Here is a 20,930-nt window from a genome sequence, read left to right as displayed (position 1 = left end):
CGGTTCTATTTTTCACTCATTTTCGGTTCCGGTTCGGTTCCGGTTCCGGTTCGGTTCTCGCGGTTCTGAACCGTTGCACAGCCCTAATGTTTCCTAATTACGTTATGTTTCCTAATTGTATTGTGATTATAATAGGTAATGTCTTGGCTAGCAAGTTAGGGTTAGTCCTATATAAACATGTCATGGTTAGACATTATAGGTGGTGTGGTGTGAGATGCAACCGAGTTAGGGTTCATCTAGAGACACACACGAGATGTAACCAAGTCAGGGTTCATCTAGATGTAACCGGGTTAAGGTTCATCGAGAGTCAAACCGAGTTAGGGTTTGATAGATATTGTAACCGAGTTAGGGTTCATCAAAAGTCAAACCGAGTTAGGGTTTGAGGGTTTGTAATCAGTTTTTTGAGTGAGATTTTCTGATTAATAAACAAGAGTTATTTGTTTAGTTCATGGTTGATTATCGACCTCGTACAAACTTCACCAAAAGTCCGTACGCCAAATCCTATTCGATCTCAACCCGGAACCTTGTCACAAAACCTACTCGGACCTTGTCTCGCGAAATCTGTTCGATCAAAGTCGTGATCAAAGAACAAGTTTAATCGATCAAGTTGCGATCGAAAAAAAAGGGGTTGGACAAGCGGGTTCAATTCAGAGTTTGTTTTTAATGGGTTGAACGAGTTAGGTTCGAACCATAGATTTTGATTTGAATGATGTGCTCGTGTTTTGATTCGGGAACAAAAGAAGATCAAGGAAGATTGTTCGCTCGATTAGATGACCAGAATCGCAGCCAAATGGTGGTTATGCGTGTTCATACGATCGAGTGAATGGTCAGGGACAAGGTCACAGAGTTAGTCGAGTTCGGGAGAGTCGAAAGAACATAGTCATGGATCAAGAGGAGTTCCGTGAAGTCAAAACCGAGATGAAAAAGACCAAGATGGTTGTGAAAACCGGAAAGGTCAAGTTCATGAGTCAAATCGGACATGGCAAAAGAGACATGCTCGGAGGTGAAGAACCACCTATTTTGAGTCAGAAATTAGGGGGTGGTTGCTGGAAGTAATTTCGGACTACAAGTCACAAGTCGGTGAACTTGAGGGACCAATATTGACAAGTAGGTCATAGTTGGTTATGTTTCCTAATTACGTTATAGTTTCCTAATTGTATTGTGATTATAATAGGTAATGTCTTGGCTAGCAAGTTAGGGTTAGTCCTATATAAACATGTCATGGTTAGACATTATAGGTGGTGTGGTGTGAGATGCAACCGAGTTAGGGTTCATCTAGAGACACACACGGGATGTAACCGAGTCAGGGTTCATCTAGATGTAACCGGGTTAAGGTTCATCGAGAGTCAAACCGAGTTAGGGTTTAATAGATATTGTAACCGAGTTAGGGTTCATCAAGAGTCAAACCGAGTTAGGGTTTGAGGGTCTGTAATTAGTTTTTTGAGTGAGATTTTCTGATTAATAAATAAGAGTTATTTGTTTAGTTCGTGGTTGATTGTCGATCCGGGACTTCAATATTTTGATAACCCATTCCAAACAGTTTAAGTTATGGTTATGTATCATTATATTGTATTTGAGCCCTATGAAAACCCTACTTGTATGATTTATGTGTGTTTATGGCATAGATTTATGGGTTTATGCTAATAAATTATCTATTTTGCTCATGTTTTCATAAGAATTGAATGATTACTTATGATAGAATGAAGGTTTGTTATAATAAAGGGTTAACAAAGAAAGAATTATCAAAACTTGATCTTAATATGATTGTTGATAACCGACCGCATCAGGGTTTGGTTGTTGATGCATTTCCTTTAGAAATGGTGAATATTAAAGAACTGGATCGTGTGGTGGAAAATGAAGGATTGCATAATAGTTTCCAAAACATTAAATATAAAACACGTTAAATATTAACCGTCTTGAAGTTACCTGCAAATTCTCTATAAAAACGACATTACTTGTCTATTATTCATAGATTTATATACAAAAAATGGGGTAAACACTCACTCGTTTTTATTTTTGACGAAAATCCTATTTACAGGGAAAAGTTGAATCTTTGAGTTAATAGTACTTAATTCATGTTCTTATTATCAGCTCACCGGTCAAAACAAATGTAAATATACGCATACCTCCAAGTGACCACTTTAATCTTTTCTGGCAACTTTCTAATCAGATAGGGGTTCTGTAATGCTCCGATTTTAAAACCCTAAAATTTAATGTTTATACGAGTTATTAAATCATGAATAAAGAATTTATGAGAGTTAGACACAATTCTATAACCTATTTTCCTTTATTTACAATGAAAACTTTTATATTTAAAGATTTATGTTGAAAAAGATTTTTTTTAAATGGACTTAAATTATCGATTATTTTATTTTAAACGTTGACCGAATAATAACAAAATATGTAGATTTGCTAATTTCCTTTCAATAAGTGTTACTAAACTTATTCTTTCAAAACCACTTTTACATATTCAAAAGATAAAATAATCAACAATTTAAGTCCATTTAATAAAAATCGTTTTCAACATAAATCTTTAAACAGAAAAGTTTCAATTGTAAATAAACAAAATAGGCTATAGAATTGTGTTGAACTCTCATAAATTCTTTATTCACGATTAAATAACTCGTATAAACATTAAATTTTAGAGTTTTAAAATCTGGGTATTACAATTTTCACAATTTTTTAGAAGTTTCGTCTTGAAATTATAATACAAGAAAATTACAATAAGAACAAATCAAAACGCAGAATCCTTGTCGTAAAAAAACGAGACAACAGAGATGCTCGAGTGACCCGAAAAATGCTACAAATGGGTAATATGACAATTCCACTTATATATAGAGGATGCACCAGCGGCGTATCAATCATGATCTTGCGATATTATATATCATTTGTACCGTTGTCCAATAGTCCCTCGGTTCTAAGTTGTTCGCACGCCAACATACCCACCATGACTTCCATACGAGAATTTTAGTAATTACGCGTGCACTCGTAATTACTTATTTCGTCGCATGTTTCATACCGTAGGGTGAGTTAAAATCATACATACATGCATAAGAAAGGAAAAAAATCTTTTTAAACTCAAGATAAAATGTCTTTTTTTTTAAATAAAGACGGAACAAAACTTAACAGCCATTGAAAAATAAAGGAACTCTTGAAATCCAATATCGAAATAATTAGTGCAACACTGAAATAATTTAACATATATCGAGATGGAGTGTTTAAAATATGTAACAAATTGTTGGTTATTTAAAAAAAATCTCTCTTGTTATAGTAAACGAAAATAGTTATCACCATAGTTAAGTCGAATATATGAAACATTGGGGTCATGAGAGGCTAGAAATTGTGTAAACATAAGATAACCATAAGAAATTATAAAAATTAGTGAAATAATGACGCAAAGTCGTCAGTAATGTTATTTTCGAGGAGAGTTTAAGTTTGAGATGTACGTTGAGATACTGATAAATCGCAATTATAAATTATATAGACATTACAGATGATGTAAGTAAATATGGCTCATATTAGATAGTAATGCCTTAACCACCTGCTTAATGTAACATGTCTAGGCAGCCTAGATTACGGTTTCCATTAGATAACCATGTGCATAGCCATGTATATGTTCCCGGTTGCCACTAATGATTACATTTGGGATCACCGGTCATAGGTCGTTAGATTGGGTATAAGGACTAGTGTGAGGTGCTACCATGATTTATAAGTTGAAATTCATTGGCGTTGATGTACACGTGTCCTTGCGTCCCATGATTGGCTTGATTTACTTGAGGTTGATCGGCTTGGTTGGGTTGGGGTTGAATATCTTGGATGGGTTAGGCTTGCATTGGTTAGGCTTTATCGGCTTAGGCTTGCGGTTGGAAGGTTTGGACTTGATATATTTGGAGTTGGTTGGTTTGGGTAGGTTTGGATATGATAAACAAGTTTTGGACATGCGTTGCGAAGATGGCTTTGGCTACCACAACGATAGCAAGCTCACATGGTTGGGAGAGTGGAAGCATATGGTAGGGCATATGATTGACGAAAAGGTTGAATAACGGGGTTGTGAGATGGGTGAGCTGTGTTGTGTTGTGTTGTGTTGAGTTTGCATGGGTTCTCGGTAAGAGTTGATGAAGTGGCCGAAGCAACGACAGTTAAAGCATTTTCGGCATTGTGCGATAATAGGGTGGTGAAACTTACACGTGTTACACAAAAGGACATGTTCCTGTGTAAGGCTTTTTGTTGGGTTGACTTTGGATATCTTGGGTTGGTGATGGGTTCGAGTTGGTTAGGCGTAGTTTCAGTGCTTGCGTTTGTTGTTGTTGGTGTAGTGGGTGTTGGTGTTGGTGTTGGTGTTGATGGGTTTTGATGAGGTTTCGACCTTGACCTAGATGGAAGATTCAGTCATGGCTTATTCGGTAGGCATTTCGGTAATTTTACGCGTTACAGTTCCGGCCTTAACATGGTTTTCAATGAGGGTACTAGAAAGAGTTATGACATAGTGGATGATCTTTAGGTCAAGACTCAAAAGATGTGAGTTTTACAGCATAACATTCAACTATGATGCTCCAAAAGAGTTGTGAATTTACAAAAATATTAATTTGTAGTCATTGCTAAAAACAGTAAAAGTAAAAACAAAAACAAAAAAAAACATCCAAATCTCGTCATCAAAATCTGCAATTACATATTTGGATTTCCAATGTTTACATTTTCCTGCTTTTTATGCATCCACGTGTCTGTAACTTTCTTCCCTCCATCACTCTTCATTTACACAACAAATCATTCACAAAAAAACAAAAAAAAAAAGTGAAATTTAACCCAAATTATAATAATAATATTAATAACCCATAAAAGAAAGAAACCCAATTTTCGATCCCCAATTCCCACCTTCAATTTTGATTTCTAGGGTTTCAAATAGCCCTAATTTCACCACACACGACAATCGCTTTATTCTGTTGCAAAAATTGATGCTTGATTGCATTTTCGGACGATTGAGGATCGATATATTTTATTGTATTCGGATTTACTGACTCAATTTTTGCGAATTGGTTTGATTGGGTTTCTAGGGTTTGGAATTGGGGGAAAGTTGGTAATGGATTAATGACAATGGTTGGAAGTGAAATGGAGAAGGAGTTTGAGGCAAAGGTTAATGTTCAAGACAATTCAGCTGATCATGGGGGTGGTAATGCTAATAAACCTAAGGGCTTTAGTTTTAGGGCACCACAAGAGAATTTTACTGTTCAAGATTTTGAAATGGGCAAGATTTATGGTGTTGGTTCTTATTCTAAGGTGGTTACATTCTGCTTATTACTTTGTTATTGCTAATTTATTTATGGTAATATGGTTTATTTATTGGAGTTCTGTACTTCTGTTTATGATCTTAACTGGTTTGTAGACAATGCGTAGTGGGGCGACATGTTGGGGCTTTTTGGCCTATTTGTCGCCCAGCTTGAGGTTAAAAAAATATTATTTTAAACAATTGACCAATGGCAACCGTTGAGCGTGGATTTGGGGGGGGGGTTGGGCTAGAACACCACTACACTCCATTGAAAATCGTCCCTCTGCCGACGTGGCGCCACGTGTTGAAAAACCTCCTCATCTTGTAGCCCTCTACTACACATAGCCTTATGTATAGGTCGTTATATATTGTTGCATAATTGGGTTGCTTTGCAATCTATGCTATTACTATGACCAAGGTTAAGAACCTTAGCGTATATATGATCTTATGATGGCACTTGGAATATGATCTTAATTATTTTATCACTAATTCATCTGAAATAACTTAAATATTGTGATTCTGTGTATGTTTGTTTGAATTGTTAGTTTGCTATTTCAGTTGGTTATTGTTAGACTGTTTATGGTAATTTGGTTTGTTCATTGGAGTTCTGTTTATGCTCTTAAATGTTATTTATGCATATGTTTATTTAATGTTGCATAATTGGATTGTTTTGTAGTTTGTGGTTTATAAACATTGTAGTTGACATTAGAAGTATGTTATTGCTATGCCCTATATATTATGATCTTATGATGACACTTAGCATGTGATTTTAACTATTCTGTAATAGCTTGACCAATTTAGCCACCCATGGGCGGGTTATAGGTAATGGGTTGAATGGGTTAATTAGAGTCTGATCAGGTGAATTTTAGGACGGATCCAAAGGGCCAGATCGGGTTATTTGGCTTTTTTTAAGTTCATAATGTCTGTGATATGGCGGTTTGCTTATTTAATTGCAAATTACTTACTCATTGGTGTTTTCTTATTAGTTAAAGTTTGACATCATCAGGTTGTGAGAGCAAAAAAGAAAGACACCGGGAAAGTGTATGCTTTAAAGATCATGGATAAAAAATTTATAACAAAAGAAAACAAAACTACTTATGTGAAGTTGGAGAGGATTGTATTGGATCAGCTGACTCATCCTGGAATAGTGCAGCTTTACTTTACATTCCAAGATACTTATTCACTATGTAAGTATATCATGTATACAGTTTATGGATTTTGTTAGTCTTCTAAGTAGGCTAAATATACTTTATTTTATATGTTTTTGCTCGGATATTTTCTGTTATGATATTAATATATCATTGACTCTTGCATTTGGTTATTTATGTTGAAGACATGGCACTTGAGTCCTGTGAAGGTGGAGAACTATTTGATCAAATAACCAGGGTAAGTGAAATTCATAGTTTTAACTTCCAAGCCTAAATGGTTTGTATTTGTATATAGTTTTAAGTTTGCATGATTATGTCAATACTAGATGAACTTCAGAGGCATATTGCTATTTGTACCCATGTAATTTGTAATAATGTTTAATCAAGACAAACTCGCATGGCTATTAGTTTGATCCCTTCTTTATCTATTACTTTTGATTTGTATTAAGTTTGTTGCAAGATATCTAATATATGTATTTATTTGATCTTTACAGAAAGGTCGTTTGACAGAGGATGAAACTCGCTTTTATGCAGCTGAAATCATAGATGCTCTTGAATACATGCATAAATTGGGTTTGATACATCGAGACATTAAGGTATTACAATCGTATTCATTTGACCTACAATGCTACTATTAGAGTTGATAATCACATGCATTAGTTAATTATCTCATAAAAAAATCACGCACTTTATTTACACATGTAGCAGTTCGCCTACATCAGTTTTATACTTTTATCATATTTTATGAATTCGTTGATGAAAGAAAGAAGATTTTCTCTATAACAGGAATAGGAAAGTTAATCAGTTTACTAGATTAACTGAGTGGCTCATTGCTAATCATTCTCAATCTGGGCAAACTGGTAAAATTGCTTTGGTTTGACTGGTTTACTCGGGTGGGCCCATTAATGCATGTTTATGATTTAATTGTTTTCATCAGACTCCACATGTCCTACAATAACTATTGCTGACAGTATTATAATGACAGCCAGAGAACTTGCTTCTTACATCAGATGGACATATTAAAATTGCTGATTTTGGAAGCGTAAAGCCCATGCAAGATAGTCAGATAACTGTCCTTCCAGATGTCAAATCAGGTGCGCTCTCTCTCTCTCACGCACTCTTTTAAGTATCATTGTGTGGATCCCATAGTCTTGAATTTAAGCATGATATCCTTCTTACTCAGATGAAATGGCCTGCACGTTTGTGGGGACCGCTGCATATGTTCCTCCAGAGGTATTAAATTCTTCACCTGCAACTATTGGGTGAGTATTATACGATTATTCTCTCCATTAAAATTTTCACCTGTAATTATTTTTCTAATTGGTTTTGGATTGTATAATGACTCTTTTTTGGCATTTTAAAAAACTTGTGCAGAAATGATCTTTGGGCACTTGGTTGCACCTTGTTTCAGATGTTATCGGGAACGCCTCCATTTAAAGATGCAAGCGAGTGGCTCATTTTTCAACGAATTATAGCCCGAGATGTCAAATTTCCCGATTACTTTTCTAAAGATGCTAGAGATCTGATTGATAAATTATTGGTAAGTGTTAGTTGTGTTAGGGTTGGAGACTCGAACAAAGGGTATTAGGGCAGCCGGCCCTAATTAGGGTTAGCCGGCCCTAATGGGTCCCATCTTATTTGTTTGGGCCTAACTTGGAGAACAAGTTAGGAACCCTAGATTTAGTCTATATATACCCTAGTTGTAATTGTAATCTTGTGTGCCTTGAGCTTAATAAGAAAACCTAGTTGCAGCCCGTGGACGTAGGTCCCCTCGCGGGGACCGAACCACGTTAAATTCTTGTGTCGTTTATATTTTCGTTTATGTGTGTTTATCGTTGTGCATGTGTGTGCTGTTTCGCTTCCGCGCGCCGCTTTGTTCCTAACAATTGGTATCAGAGCTTTGGCTCGTTGTTGCACACGGTATTGCACGGAAGAACGATTCGTAAAGGAGAAACCCTAGGTTGCGCAAAAAGGGAAAGAAAACAGGGCTGTTCGGGGCTGATTTGGAGTGAATTTGCAATTAGAGTTCCGGTTTTGGATCTCTTGAAGTTGCTGGTCTCACTCGGGTTTGCAGGTGAAGGTCGGGTCAGGTGTTTCGGGTTATGACATCGCGGGTATAAATGGTTTTGTTTATAGTACCAGGTTAATCTCTTTGAAGCCGCCGATTAGAGTTTGGTTATAAAACTCTTGGATTCGTCGAATAAAGGTTAGAGATTTAGTTAGTTTCTGTTCACTGTTTATTATCAACTGTTTGAGAACCGAGTTACGTGAAAATCAATATTTGGGTTTAGATTTGTCTGCGAAGTTTATTGTAGGAGCAAATCGGTCAGTTGACAATGTTCGGTAGAGAACATCCGTCAAGTTCTGGCTCGTACCATTGATGTGTTCACTGTTTCGATTTGTTTCCTGATTGCTATTGTTATAGCTGAAGACGGGATGGGTATGATCGAAGGTTTGACCGGTTTGGATTTCGGTTGGTTGGTTTTGTCAAAGGAACTTGGATGTGGTACTGTGGGATAAAACAGGTGAAAATGGAACTAGCAGGTTGGAATGCTTTGGGTTTTAAGTATTCTGATTCTGGTGTGCTGGTGACGACATAAGTGAAAAAAAAGGGAAGTCAGGTTGAAAGGTTTATTCGGTTAGGATTAGCTGATCGGGTGTACAATCGCGGAATCCTTGGTACCGTTTGCTTTCGGTAAAGCTCTACTGCTGTTAGTTATAACCGTTTGCCGGTTAGCTGGTCTGGAACTATGAAATTATTTCTTGTTCGGTGGTGATCAGCAGTTCGACATTTGAGGGGATCCGGGATCTTGTGCTGGGTGAACACGTTTACCGGGAAAAGTACGATCGGGGATAATCTCATGGAATGTTGGTTTTGGTAATGGGTTGGGATAACAGGGACAGTGGGAGCTGGGCATAGTTGACTTCGTGGAGCTGCATGGAGGTTCGTGACATTCTTTAGAGTCAATGTCAAAAGATAATGAATTCTGCTTCTGAGAATGTGTCTGGGTTGATGCATTGGGACTCAGTGAAGGCAGTGAGACTCTTGGGTTCGAGATTCTGGTATACTTCATTTCATGTTACCCACTGTAGTGAAGTATTGGTGAATCTTATTGAAGACTTTGGGAAGGTACAAGTTTATGTATCGCTGGAAGAAGGGAACCAACTTCCGAGTATTAAAGTCTTGGCTCGCTGCATCGGGTAGAGCTAAGTGGATTCATTTTGCAAGTGTGAATCCTGGAGCCACCGGGATGTAGCTGAGTGCATTCGGAGGTTTAAACTAGGTCAGGGGTTTTTGGAACAGTGGGAGCACGAACCGTGTTCTAGGTACAGTTCAAAACACCGTTGGGTTTTGAATACCGGAATTCCGAATGGGAAAATCTCTCCTGGGTACTTGCAGGTTTTGGAGAGTGGTGTTTTCTCTGGGAGTCTCTGGAGCCGGTAGTTCGAATCAGTGGGAGCCGGTTGAGATTGAGGATGAGTCAATGGCGGGTTTTGCCATGGCTGGGTCATTGATGACTGTTGGGTTGGAGCTCAATGGAGCTTCAACTGGCTCTTCAGGTAATTGAGGAGCGGGCCGCTGCAACTAGGAGGATTAGATTGAAGTCTTAGCTTGTTTATGGGAACTGAGGCTTGGAGGACTTCTTTTATTTGAAATCATAGCTTGTTCTTGGGAGCTTGAGGCTTGGAGAACTTCTGACCGTGAAGTTTTAGCTTGTTCTTGGAACTGGAGGCTTGGAAGATTTCTGTTTTTAAGATTACTGGAGTTACAGGTATAGGGTTTGCTTGGATGGTGGATTGAGGATTGCTCGAGCCTCCAAGTGGGAGATTGTTAGGGTTGGAGACTCGAACAAAGGGTATTAGGGCAGCCGGCCCTAATTAGGGTTAGCCGGCCCTAATGGGTCCCATCTTATTTGTTTGGGCCTAACTTGGAGAACAAGTTAGGAACCCTAGATTTAGTCTATATATACCCTAGTTGTAATTGTAATCTTGTGTGCCTTGAGCTTAATAAGAAAACCTAGTTGCAGCCCGTGGACGTAGGTCCCCTCGCGGGGACCGAACCACGTTAAATTCTTGTGTCGTTTATATTTTCGTTTATGTGTGTTTATCGTTGTGCATGTGTGTGCTGTTTCGCTTCCGCGCGCCGCTTTGTTCCTAACAAGTTGTATTTAGTTATAATTAGGGTTTTAGCCCATATAGTTGACTAAAGCCCATGGGCCTTTTATGGGTTGATAGCTAGGGTTTATTTGTGTATAAATAGATGTAGTTGTTTATGTATTTCTCACACCTTCAAGTAATAAACATTACTTTCACTACAACCATCTTCTTTACATGGTATCAGAGCTACGGCTCTCGATCCAAACCCTAGCCGCGATCTGACCCGAACCCGAGTCTGACCAGCCGTCACCAGCAGCCTTCAGATCTGAAACAAGCCCCTGCCTTGTTGTTCTGTCCTGTCACGAAATCTTTTTTTTTTCGACCGTGAAAGTACTGTTCACCAACGAGCACTGTTCACGTTGGAATCACTGTTCACCGCCGGAAGTCACTGTTCACTGCCGGAAGTTACTGTTCGTTTGCCGGAATTTCTGTTCAATGCCGGAAAGTTACTGTTCGCTGCCGGAATTACTGTTCGCTGCTGGGATTAACTGTTCACGACGATTAACTGTTTACGCCGGAATCTGTTCCCGCCCTCCACCCGCACTTGTTACTGTTCACAGTCAATTTTCAGTTTCGTGTATCACTATGGGCGAAAATACATACATGTATACATTTACTAAAGAGGAGCATGATCTTATTTAACGGTTTCTTACCTCCCAGTTGCCTCATCCTCAAACTAGCTCGGCACATTCAGGTAAACCTTCTAGCCTTGACTTATCATGGGTGATTGATTCTGGAGCCACACATCACATGACTGGGAATTGGGGTATTTTTTCTAGTCTTCAAAATGTTTCCCATGCACCGGTACGTATTGCCGATGGATCTTCATGTCCCGTTCTCGGCATAGGATCCATCAGTAACTCGGAAAACCTAAAACTGTCTTCTATCCTATTTGTTCCTAAATTTCCTACCAGTCTTTGTTCAGTGAGTTAGATTACCAAACAAAACAACTGTTCTGTGACCTTTTACCCAACTCACTGCGTTTTTCATGAACTAGGAACAAACCAGGTAATTGGTACTGGTTTTGAATCAGGAGATCTCTATCGTATATCCCCGTTTTCGCATCCTGTAGCAAACTTATGTGATTCCGCTGTCAGGGAGGCTCACTGTCGGTTAGGTCATCCCTCTACAGCGGTTCTGAGGCAAATGCGACCAGATTTACCACTTTCGTCTTTTAATTTTCATTGTGAGTCGTGTCAACTTGGTAAACATACCAGGCGTCCCTATCCCCCTAGGGTGCCCAATCGAGTCAGTTCTTGTTTTGAACTGTTGCATTCTGATGTATGGGGTCCTTGCCCTATCAAATCTACGTTGGGTTTTGAATATTTTATTACCTTTATTGATGACTATTCTCGCACTACTTGGGTTTATTTGTTGAAATCTCGTAGTGAAGTATTTTCCATATTTCGAGAATTTAATGCTTATGTTCAAAACCAATTTAACACCATCATTAAAACTTTTCGATCTGATAATGCTAAAGAATATTTTTCCACCGACTTTTCTTCATACTTAAAAACCAACGGCATTATTCATGAATCATCGTGTGCTTATACATCTCAACAAAATGGTGTGTCCGAACGCAAAAATCGTCACATATTGGATGTTGCTCGCACAATCATGATCCAATCACGTGTTCCTCATCGTTTTTGGGGAGATGCCGTTCTCACTGCCTCATATCTGATTAACCGCATGCCCTCAACCGTTCTTCATGGTAAAACACCGTTTTCTGTACTATTTCCCAACGATGATCCATTTCCTCTCGCACCTAAAGTATTTGGTTGCGTCGCCTATGTTCATGACCATAGTCCAAAAACCATCAAACTTGATCCCCGAGCCATTCGTTGTGTCTTTCTTGGTTACTCACGGGTTCAAAAAGGGTATCGATGCTATAGCCCATCACTTCACCGATACTTTACCAGTGCCGATGTCACTTTTCACGAGTCTCCTTACTTTCTCGAGTGTTCCACTCCTGTTTCTGACCCGTTTCCCGACCTCGATATACCCACATCTCCCTTCATCCCCACCATTCGTGTGTCAATTCCTTCTACCGATCCAATCTCTACTGATTCTGACCAACCGACAGAATCTCCGCCACTGCTTTTCACATATGCTAGGCGGGGTAGGGGTCAAACATCAGCGACTCTTGATTCACACCCTGGCCACGACCCTGAAATAACCTCCGATACTCCGTCTACATCTGAGCAATCCACACCTCTCACTAATACATCCTTACCCGATCCAACAACCTCTGATACACCCGTTTATGATCCTCCTGGTGCCCCACTTCCCGATATACCTATTTCCTTTAGCAAGGAACCCCGGAAATGTACTCGTTACCCAATTCAGGACTATGTTGCCTACACCCACCTATCTCTTGAATCTCATGCGTACACCACTACCCTTGATTCCTACCCGATTCCCAAGAATGTGACGAGCGCTCTCGCTCACCCAGGATGGAGACAGGCTATGGAAGATGAAATTGGGGCTCTAAAGTCCAATCATACATGGGATCTGGAAACACTTCCTAAAGGGAAGCGTATTGTTGGTTGTCGTTGGGTGTTTACGGTTAAACTACACCCGGATGGCTCCTTACACTGCTTAAAGGCTCGGTTGGTTGCAAAAGGGTATTCTCAGGCATATGGCATTGATTACGATGAAACCTTCTCTCCGGTTGCTAAAATGCCATCTGTCCGTATTTGTATCGCTCTTGCTGCCATTAATCATTGGCCGCTCCATCAGCTTGATGTCAAGAACGCCTTTCTTAATGGTGTTCTTGAGGAGGTATATATGGAGCAGCCCCCAGGGTTCGTTGTTGAGAAAGAGGCCTCGAAAGTTTGCAGACTACGTCGTTCTCTATATGGTCTTAAACAGTCTCCCAGGGCATGGTTTGGTCGATTCTCTAGTGTTATGGGACAGTTTGGGATGACTCGGAGTGCCTACGATCACTCTGTCTTCTTTAGACACCAGAAAGGAAAGAGGATTATCGTAGTTGTTTATGTGGATGACATTATAATCACAGGTGATGACGAGGTCGGGATTATCGAACTCAAGCAGTTTCTTCAGTCTCAGTTTCAGGTCAGCGACTTAGGTCGATTGAGGTATTTCCTTGGCATAGAAGTATCCCGCTCTCCACAAGGAATAATTCTCTCCCAACGAAAGTATGTTCTTGATATGTTAACTGAATGTGGCTTACTGGGTTGTAAACCTGTTGATACCCCAATGCTTCCTACAAAGAAACTCCTCCCAAAGGAAGGAGATCCAATGAAAGATCCTGAGCGATACAGACGGTTGGTTGGTAAACTTAATTATTTAACCGTCACACGACCGGATATCTCCTTTACTGTCAGTGTTCTGAGCCAATTTATGGCTACACCATACACCGGTCACTGGGATGCTGCCATTCGTGTCTTAAGATATCTTAAGACCTCACCTGGCTTGGGTATATTATACTCCGATCAGGGTCATTGTCGTGTAGGTGCCTTCACGGAAGAAGGAGATGGTCGGATATCAGGGTTCTCAGATTCAGATTGGGCAGGTTGTTCGATTTCTCGACGATCTACCACCGGATATTGTGTGTTTGTTGGAGGAAATCTTGTATCATGGAAGAGTAAGAAGCAACACACGGTTTCCCGGTCGAGTGCCGAATCGGAGTATAGAGCCATGGCAGATGTAACATCAGAGATGACATAGGTTCGTCGTCTTCTCAGAGAGCTCGGGGTTGTTTCTAATGACTTGATGAGGTTATACTGTGATAGTTAGTCAGCCATTCACATAGCCAAGAATCAAGTATTTCATGAGAGGACAAAACATATTGAGGTCGACTGCCACCTTATCAGAGATCGAGTAGTAGGCACACAAACTGATCCTCCTTCCATTCAACCAGTTCATGTGAAGACAAATTTTCAGCTAGCAGACATTCTAACTAAACCGCTCCGGAAAGCTCAGATAGATTTTATTTGTAACAAGTTGGGCATGATTAACATCTATGCTCCAACTTGAGGAGGAGTGTTAGTTGTATATAGTTATAATTAGGGTTTTAGCCCATATAGTTGACTAAAGCCCATGGGTCTTTTATGGGTTGATAGCTAAGGTTTATTTGTGTATAAATAGATGTAGTTGTTTATGTATTTCTCACACCTTCAAGTAATAAACATTACTTTCACTACAACCATCTTCTTTACAGTAAGCAAACAAGTAACAACTACATTCAGTTTTTGACTTACTGTTATGTATTCGGTCTTATTACAATTACAATATTATTACAAGTTTAGACTAACTTAGCTTTCGACAAAAAAAATAATAATGCAGGATATTGATCCGTTGAAAAGACCAGGTGCGGGCCCTGATGGCTATAATTCTCTAAAGAATCATCCTTTTTTTCGAGGAATTGATTGGCATAATATACGGTCAAAAAGCCCTCCAAGACTTGTACCAGAGAAGGTATCTCTATCATGCTTTAATATGTATGGAAGTTCATATTTTGATTATTATATTATATTAATCTTTGGCTACTTTCCAAATATCTTCAACACAATTATTACTTTGTGATGATTACTAGTGGCCAAAGAAGTAAGCTTATCCTAATACGTTGTACATTTAATTCCATTTCAACTTTCTACAGGGTCCCACCAGTAGTCGCTCAAGTGGAGGTGATGACACATCAGATTCATTATGGAACCCGACACATATCGGTGATGTCGCAGGAACAGTAAATACAGCTGCTGATGTCATATCTTCCTCCGATACAAGCCATATAACTAAACTTGCTTCAATAGATTCCTTTGATTCAAAATGGTAATAGCAGTAATGCTAAAGAATATTATTTATAATAACGTTAATGATAATTTCGTTTTCAAGTTAGGTTATTGTTGAAATACTATACCGTTTTGATTCATGACCCGATGATATGAATCTTCAACAGGCAACAGTTTTTGGAGCCAGGTGAATCGATTCTTATGATCTCAATGGTGAAGAAACTGCAAAAACTATCGAGTAAGAAAGTACAACTTATCCTAACCAACAAGCCAAACTTGATATACGTGGACCCTTCAAAGTTAGCCGGTAAAGGGACAGGGACTATGATCTGGTCCGATCATCCCAACGAACTTAGTGTCCAAGTTACAAGCCCAACAAGTTTCAAAATTTGCATTGTGAGTCCATTTTTCCACTCTTGCTATTTTGTTGTTGTTCAATTCATAATATTTAATTAAACTTTAAAATGCTCAAGGAATTTGCTCCCTAGAGTCGCAATATGGACGGGTCAAGGGAGTTGGGGTAATTGTCAAAACGGGTCAGGCTAGGTTGACCCGGAAACACTTTCTGTCCATATTTTGATTTTAAATAAATAACAAATATGTGGTCAAAACTTAAAATAATGCTATTACAGTAATAACCTAAATCTATATACGATATGGTAAGGTTGTAAACAAGCTGAGCCGACATTGGCTCGGGCTCAGTTCGTTTACAAGCGAGTGGAACTCGAGCGAGCCGTGAACTTTTTGAATAGCCCTATGACACGATTGGATACTTGTATGCATTAAAATTTGATTTTGGTTGAACATATAATGTATATATGTGTGAACCCTCGGGTGGGCAAAAGTAAAATTGCACTAATTTTGACGTTATTTTACTAATCTCGTGAAAATAACGTTAAAAGTGGCGGAAGGTTAATCAGGCATCATGTGGTGGCGTTGATAGCCGAAAGACAAGGGCACATGCACCAATCAGCCGGTGTCCCGATGATTGAGTGCTATGTGCCTTATGTCCAAGGCTTGATGCAAAACTACTATCGAGCCGGGGGTCTCACCGAAAGCAGCCTCTCTATCCCTATGGGATAGAGGTAAGGCTGTCTACATCTTACCCTTCTCAGACCCTACCATAGCATTGCTATTGGTGGGATATACTGAGTACGATGATGATGATGATGATGATCTTTCATCTGACCCGTTGGACTTGTTTCAAATTAAACGAAAACCATATAAACTCGCTCATGAGTAAATGTGTTGAAAATTCACTTCTATTTTGTTTCTCATTTTTTTTCCGGTTGTTGATGTAGCCAAAGAAAGTTATGACATTTGAGGATCCAAAACAGAGAGCGTATCAGTGGAAAAAGGCAATCGAGGCTCTTCAAAACCGTTGATTTTTGTTTTGTTTGTTTACTTACACATTCTTTTCATGTAACATTAATGTTGTATCTTGGGAATCCTAAGAACAGTTGGATTCTCTTGAGGAATTTGTTTTCTTTTAAGAAAAAAAAACAATCTCTCACAACAAGTTTCTTTTTCTTGGTTTGATTTTGTTCTTGTTATTTTTTTGGGTTTAATCTTCATCAAGGTAGGTAGTTAGTTATTTTATTGACTTTGGAGACACATTTGACCACACATCTGTTATAAATTCTCACATGTCATTGCATAATGGTTTTTTTAGGTTGACCTTTTGAGGTCAAACCGTTTATGTGACATTTAATTGACTTTTTCTAGGTTTCTAGCACCAAATGTTGTAACGCACCCCCACAACACAATTGACAATACATACACCTAAACAAATAAACATAAATAAATGAAATAAAAAAAATATATTTAAAATCAAGTGCTAAAGATAGGGATGAGAATGGCACTGAAACAGTAGACATGCCGAAACTACAAACACAAAAAATGAGTAAATCTGAAAACCGAATAGCTTACAGATACCGGTTCAGATATGGTAGTGAAGAAATATACTGAAGCCAACTCATGGTGAAACCGAAGACAATAAAATGAATAACGGTATCGGTACCAATGTTCGGTTGGTATTGGTTTAGCAAGGTACTGAAAGAGTAAAAACATAAACCGGACAATGTACCGATTATGACGGGTGGCATGGTACTGGTTCGAATCTGGTAATGAGAAATACCTAAAAGTATTAGATTGACTCGTAGCAAAACCATAAAAGTAAATAAGTTTCGGTACCAATGTTCCTCTGCGGATATATTACATTATCAGTATGATACGTACTTTGTTAAAAATGTTTACTCAAACCACTTTTTGCTCAACCACTTTTAAATTTTTTATATACAATTAATATTAACAATTTTTATATAATTAATTATGGTCACCAAGCGGTCGAAGTTCGTTCTAATATTCCGTCAAAGTTACCGATCCAATGCATGTGCGAAAGCTGTTTACAATAACAATAACAAAAAGAAACCTTTATTTTGAATACATCTCCATTTTCAGTAAATATATATCGGAATGTTGACCAATAAAAATAAACTCAACTGTGTTTTTTAAGTATTAAAAAAATTTAACGAACCAAAGTTATTAAAGTAAAATCAAATTAAATACTAATGAATATTTTATAAAAAATACTAATAAACCTAATACATGTCAAAATATGAATGTGAGTTACTATTGTCTATTTATCTAGTTGTATTGAGTTTGATTCGTTATCTACATGACATCTTAGGGATTAGCTGAATTTACCTCATCTTGTTTTGTCCGAATAAGAGAGATCGTGCCATAAGGAATCTTATGACTCACTGTTTAAAATAAATGTATTGGTTATGGATGAAATGATAACTCTGCAATTAGATGTGCACGAATAGGGTAATCCAAGATGAGTGACCTCCTCATTGGAGTTCTCCACTTGAGCAACCACAATATATTTGTGAGATTCTTATAATAAAAACAGACAATGTTAGTTTATATGAGTTTTAAACCTCATTCTGGAGAATGATGAGTTCCAGGGTGTTTTAAACACCTCAACCGAATCCCACACGTTGTCTAAACTGAAGAACATTAACATTTAACAGAAACCAAACTACATCTAGATAATGGGTAAGCGAGCAACAAGCTGCGCCGCTATCCCCTTTTGGATCGCAAAGCATATTCTACTAAATATCAATCCTTGGTTCCTTGGGCTCTGCAAGTCATGAACAAGAATGGTATTGTAACACTCTAGGCAAATCTCATATCAGTTGTGAATAGATGAGATGTCGGGCTTAAAAGAAAGTCTAACCTCAACTATCATCAAACATTTTGGACGCATGGTTATCAGGTGAGACTATGTGTAGTAGAGTGCTACAAAATGAGGGCGATTTACGACACGTGGTGTCACAAACAAAGAGAGAATTTTTATTTTAGGAGTGTGGTGGTGTTGTAGCCAAAAAGCGCCCCCCAAAGCTTGCCATTGGGCTTAAAAGAAAGTCTAACCTCAACTATCATCAAACATTTTGGACGCATGGTTATCAGGTGAGACTATGTGTAGTAGAGTGCTACAAAATGAGGGCGATTTACGACACGTGGTGTCACAAGCAAAGAGAGAATTTTTATTTTAGGAGTGTGGTGGTGTTGTAGCCAAAAAGCGCCCCCCAAAGCTTGCCATTGGTCCATTTAATAAAATAATAACATTCCTTTAACATTCACCGGCGGCAAATTCTTGTCGACCCCCTTTATCGCCCCACTTATTGTCCGGGGGGGTGGTTACAACCTAAAATTGCCCCAAAAGTGGAGGATTTGGCGCCCACTGCAGGTAGACTTATGGATGAGAGGAAACCACACAATTAAGTGTACTTTGATGTGAGCAATTTTATGGTAATCTTTTAGGATGCATTCACTCGAAACAATAAAAAACAACTATGCAGGTCTCTTGTGAGCAAAACAAACAATAGTAGTTTGTGTATGAGTGTTAACATTATACATATATTTCATATGCAATCAAACGAATAGTAACACATCGTTAAACATCTTGTTATCACATACACTAAAACTTAGTTGAATTTTATACTAATAGTCTACCTCTTCTAATAAAAGCTTATCACTTTTGCCACTTGTCAATGTCATAGCTCTCCTTACATTTTTTCAACCAATTTTCATATATGGTCTTTATCTTTTAAGTCATTTCAATATATGACATTAAAATTATAGGTTTATTCCAACTAAATTCGTTACTACATATAATAAGAATTCTTTATATGGATTGACAAGAGACGATTAGTCATTAGTATTTATTATGGTTTATATTAAAAATAATAAACAATAAACATTCGATTCATAATATGTGGAATGAGAACAATCAATTTGGACTAAATTTTGATAACGTCAGCGGCTAAGGCTTAGCCTTTAATACCTAAAATACATATGATTTTAAAACTAAAAGTTTTCAGGTTGACCCGAAACCGAGAATTCGGATCCAAGAACCAACCCGAATTACTTCGGTTCAGGTTCTGTTTAGTATTTTCTTGGGTTCGAGTTTCTCGGGTCGGGTTAGTTTGGGTTCAGGTATGGATTTTCTTGGGTTGGGTTTCATGTTACGGGTAAAAGTGACAACCCTACTTTCAACGATTATATAAAAGAATCATTACATTCACTTTATTCTGCTTTAAATCTTATGATATTTTATGTGTATGAATATTTTTTTTATTAGTATCATAGATATATATTATCATTTATCTAGAGTTGGTATGTACTCGGAGAACCTTTTTGTCACACGGACAACTATATACAGCTATATCAAGAGTTATAAGCAGGCATATATGTTACTTTATTAATAGCTACAAGCAGACATGGAATAAAGATTTTGATTTTTGATAAACAATGTATACATGCTAATACAATAACAAATGTAGTGTAAAAGAAAGTTTTTACCTATTTGTAACATATTTGTGCAATCTTAGTTATGTAATTTATGTAATTTTAATTTAATTGTAATTGTATTAACGATATATAATCAATTTCTTGAATGTATTTCACTTATTGGTCAAAATTTAAATTTTCAACAATTACCCGTGTAATATACGAGCCTCAAAACTAGTTTTATAATATTTTCCTATTAATGCATGAGTTTTGCGCCATTCAAAAAAATAAAAATAAAAATACAAATAAAAATTAATTCATCTATGGTGCATTTTTCCGTCTTACTGGCGGCTGAGGTTTGTAAGATGCTTGTTGAAGAGGTATGCACCCGCCTTAACATCGAGCGGGGCGGATCAACCCACAAGATATAGAAAAGAGGCTTGAAATCAGGATGTCATGAAGACGCAAAGCCAAAACCTATGCGCGTGCCGCATATCACATATGCTCACGCATATCGCATATGCTCACGCATATCGCATATGCTCACGCATCACATATGCTCACGCATCATATATGCTCACGCGTGGCGCATCTGCGCGTGGCGCATCTGCGCGTGGCGCATATCACATCTGCGCATGAAACATCTGCGCGTGAGAATAAAAAGAAGACCTCGCGCATCCCCAGGATAGGCGCATATCACACATGCACACAATCAACCACGTCCTTATCCAAATCAGGATAAGGACAACCATGATTGTGCTCATCAGACAACCTTCCAGAAGGTATCCTTTAACGAATAAAGAATATGCT

General features: G+C 38.1%; 1 protein-coding gene across 1 annotated transcript; it reads left to right on the top strand.

Moving 5' to 3' along the window:
• The first annotated feature begins 4,756 nt into the window (after positions 1-4,756).
• LOC143537163 (3-phosphoinositide-dependent protein kinase 2-like) lies at positions 4,757-16,903 on the top strand. Its single transcript, XM_077030990.1, has 11 exons — positions 4,757-5,274; positions 6,270-6,450; positions 6,597-6,649; positions 6,906-7,007; positions 7,397-7,505; positions 7,595-7,673; positions 7,786-7,951; positions 14,878-15,009; positions 15,191-15,363; positions 15,491-15,719; positions 16,625-16,903. The coding sequence occupies exons 1-11, from the start codon at positions 5,086-5,088 to the stop codon at positions 16,706-16,708; spliced, it is 1,497 nt and encodes a 498-aa protein (XP_076887105.1). The 5' UTR covers positions 4,757-5,085; the 3' UTR covers positions 16,709-16,903.
• The last annotated feature ends 4,027 nt before the right edge of the window (positions 16,904-20,930 follow it).

Source organism: Bidens hawaiensis, unplaced genomic scaffold, assembly GCF_021521415.1.
Source record: "Bidens hawaiensis isolate Kalapana, Puna unplaced genomic scaffold, B.hawaiensis_p1.1 tig00011150_1, whole genome shotgun sequence".
Taxonomy (NCBI): domain Eukaryota; kingdom Viridiplantae; phylum Streptophyta; class Magnoliopsida; order Asterales; family Asteraceae; genus Bidens; species Bidens hawaiensis.
This window is presented reverse-complemented; position numbering and strand designations above follow the sequence as displayed.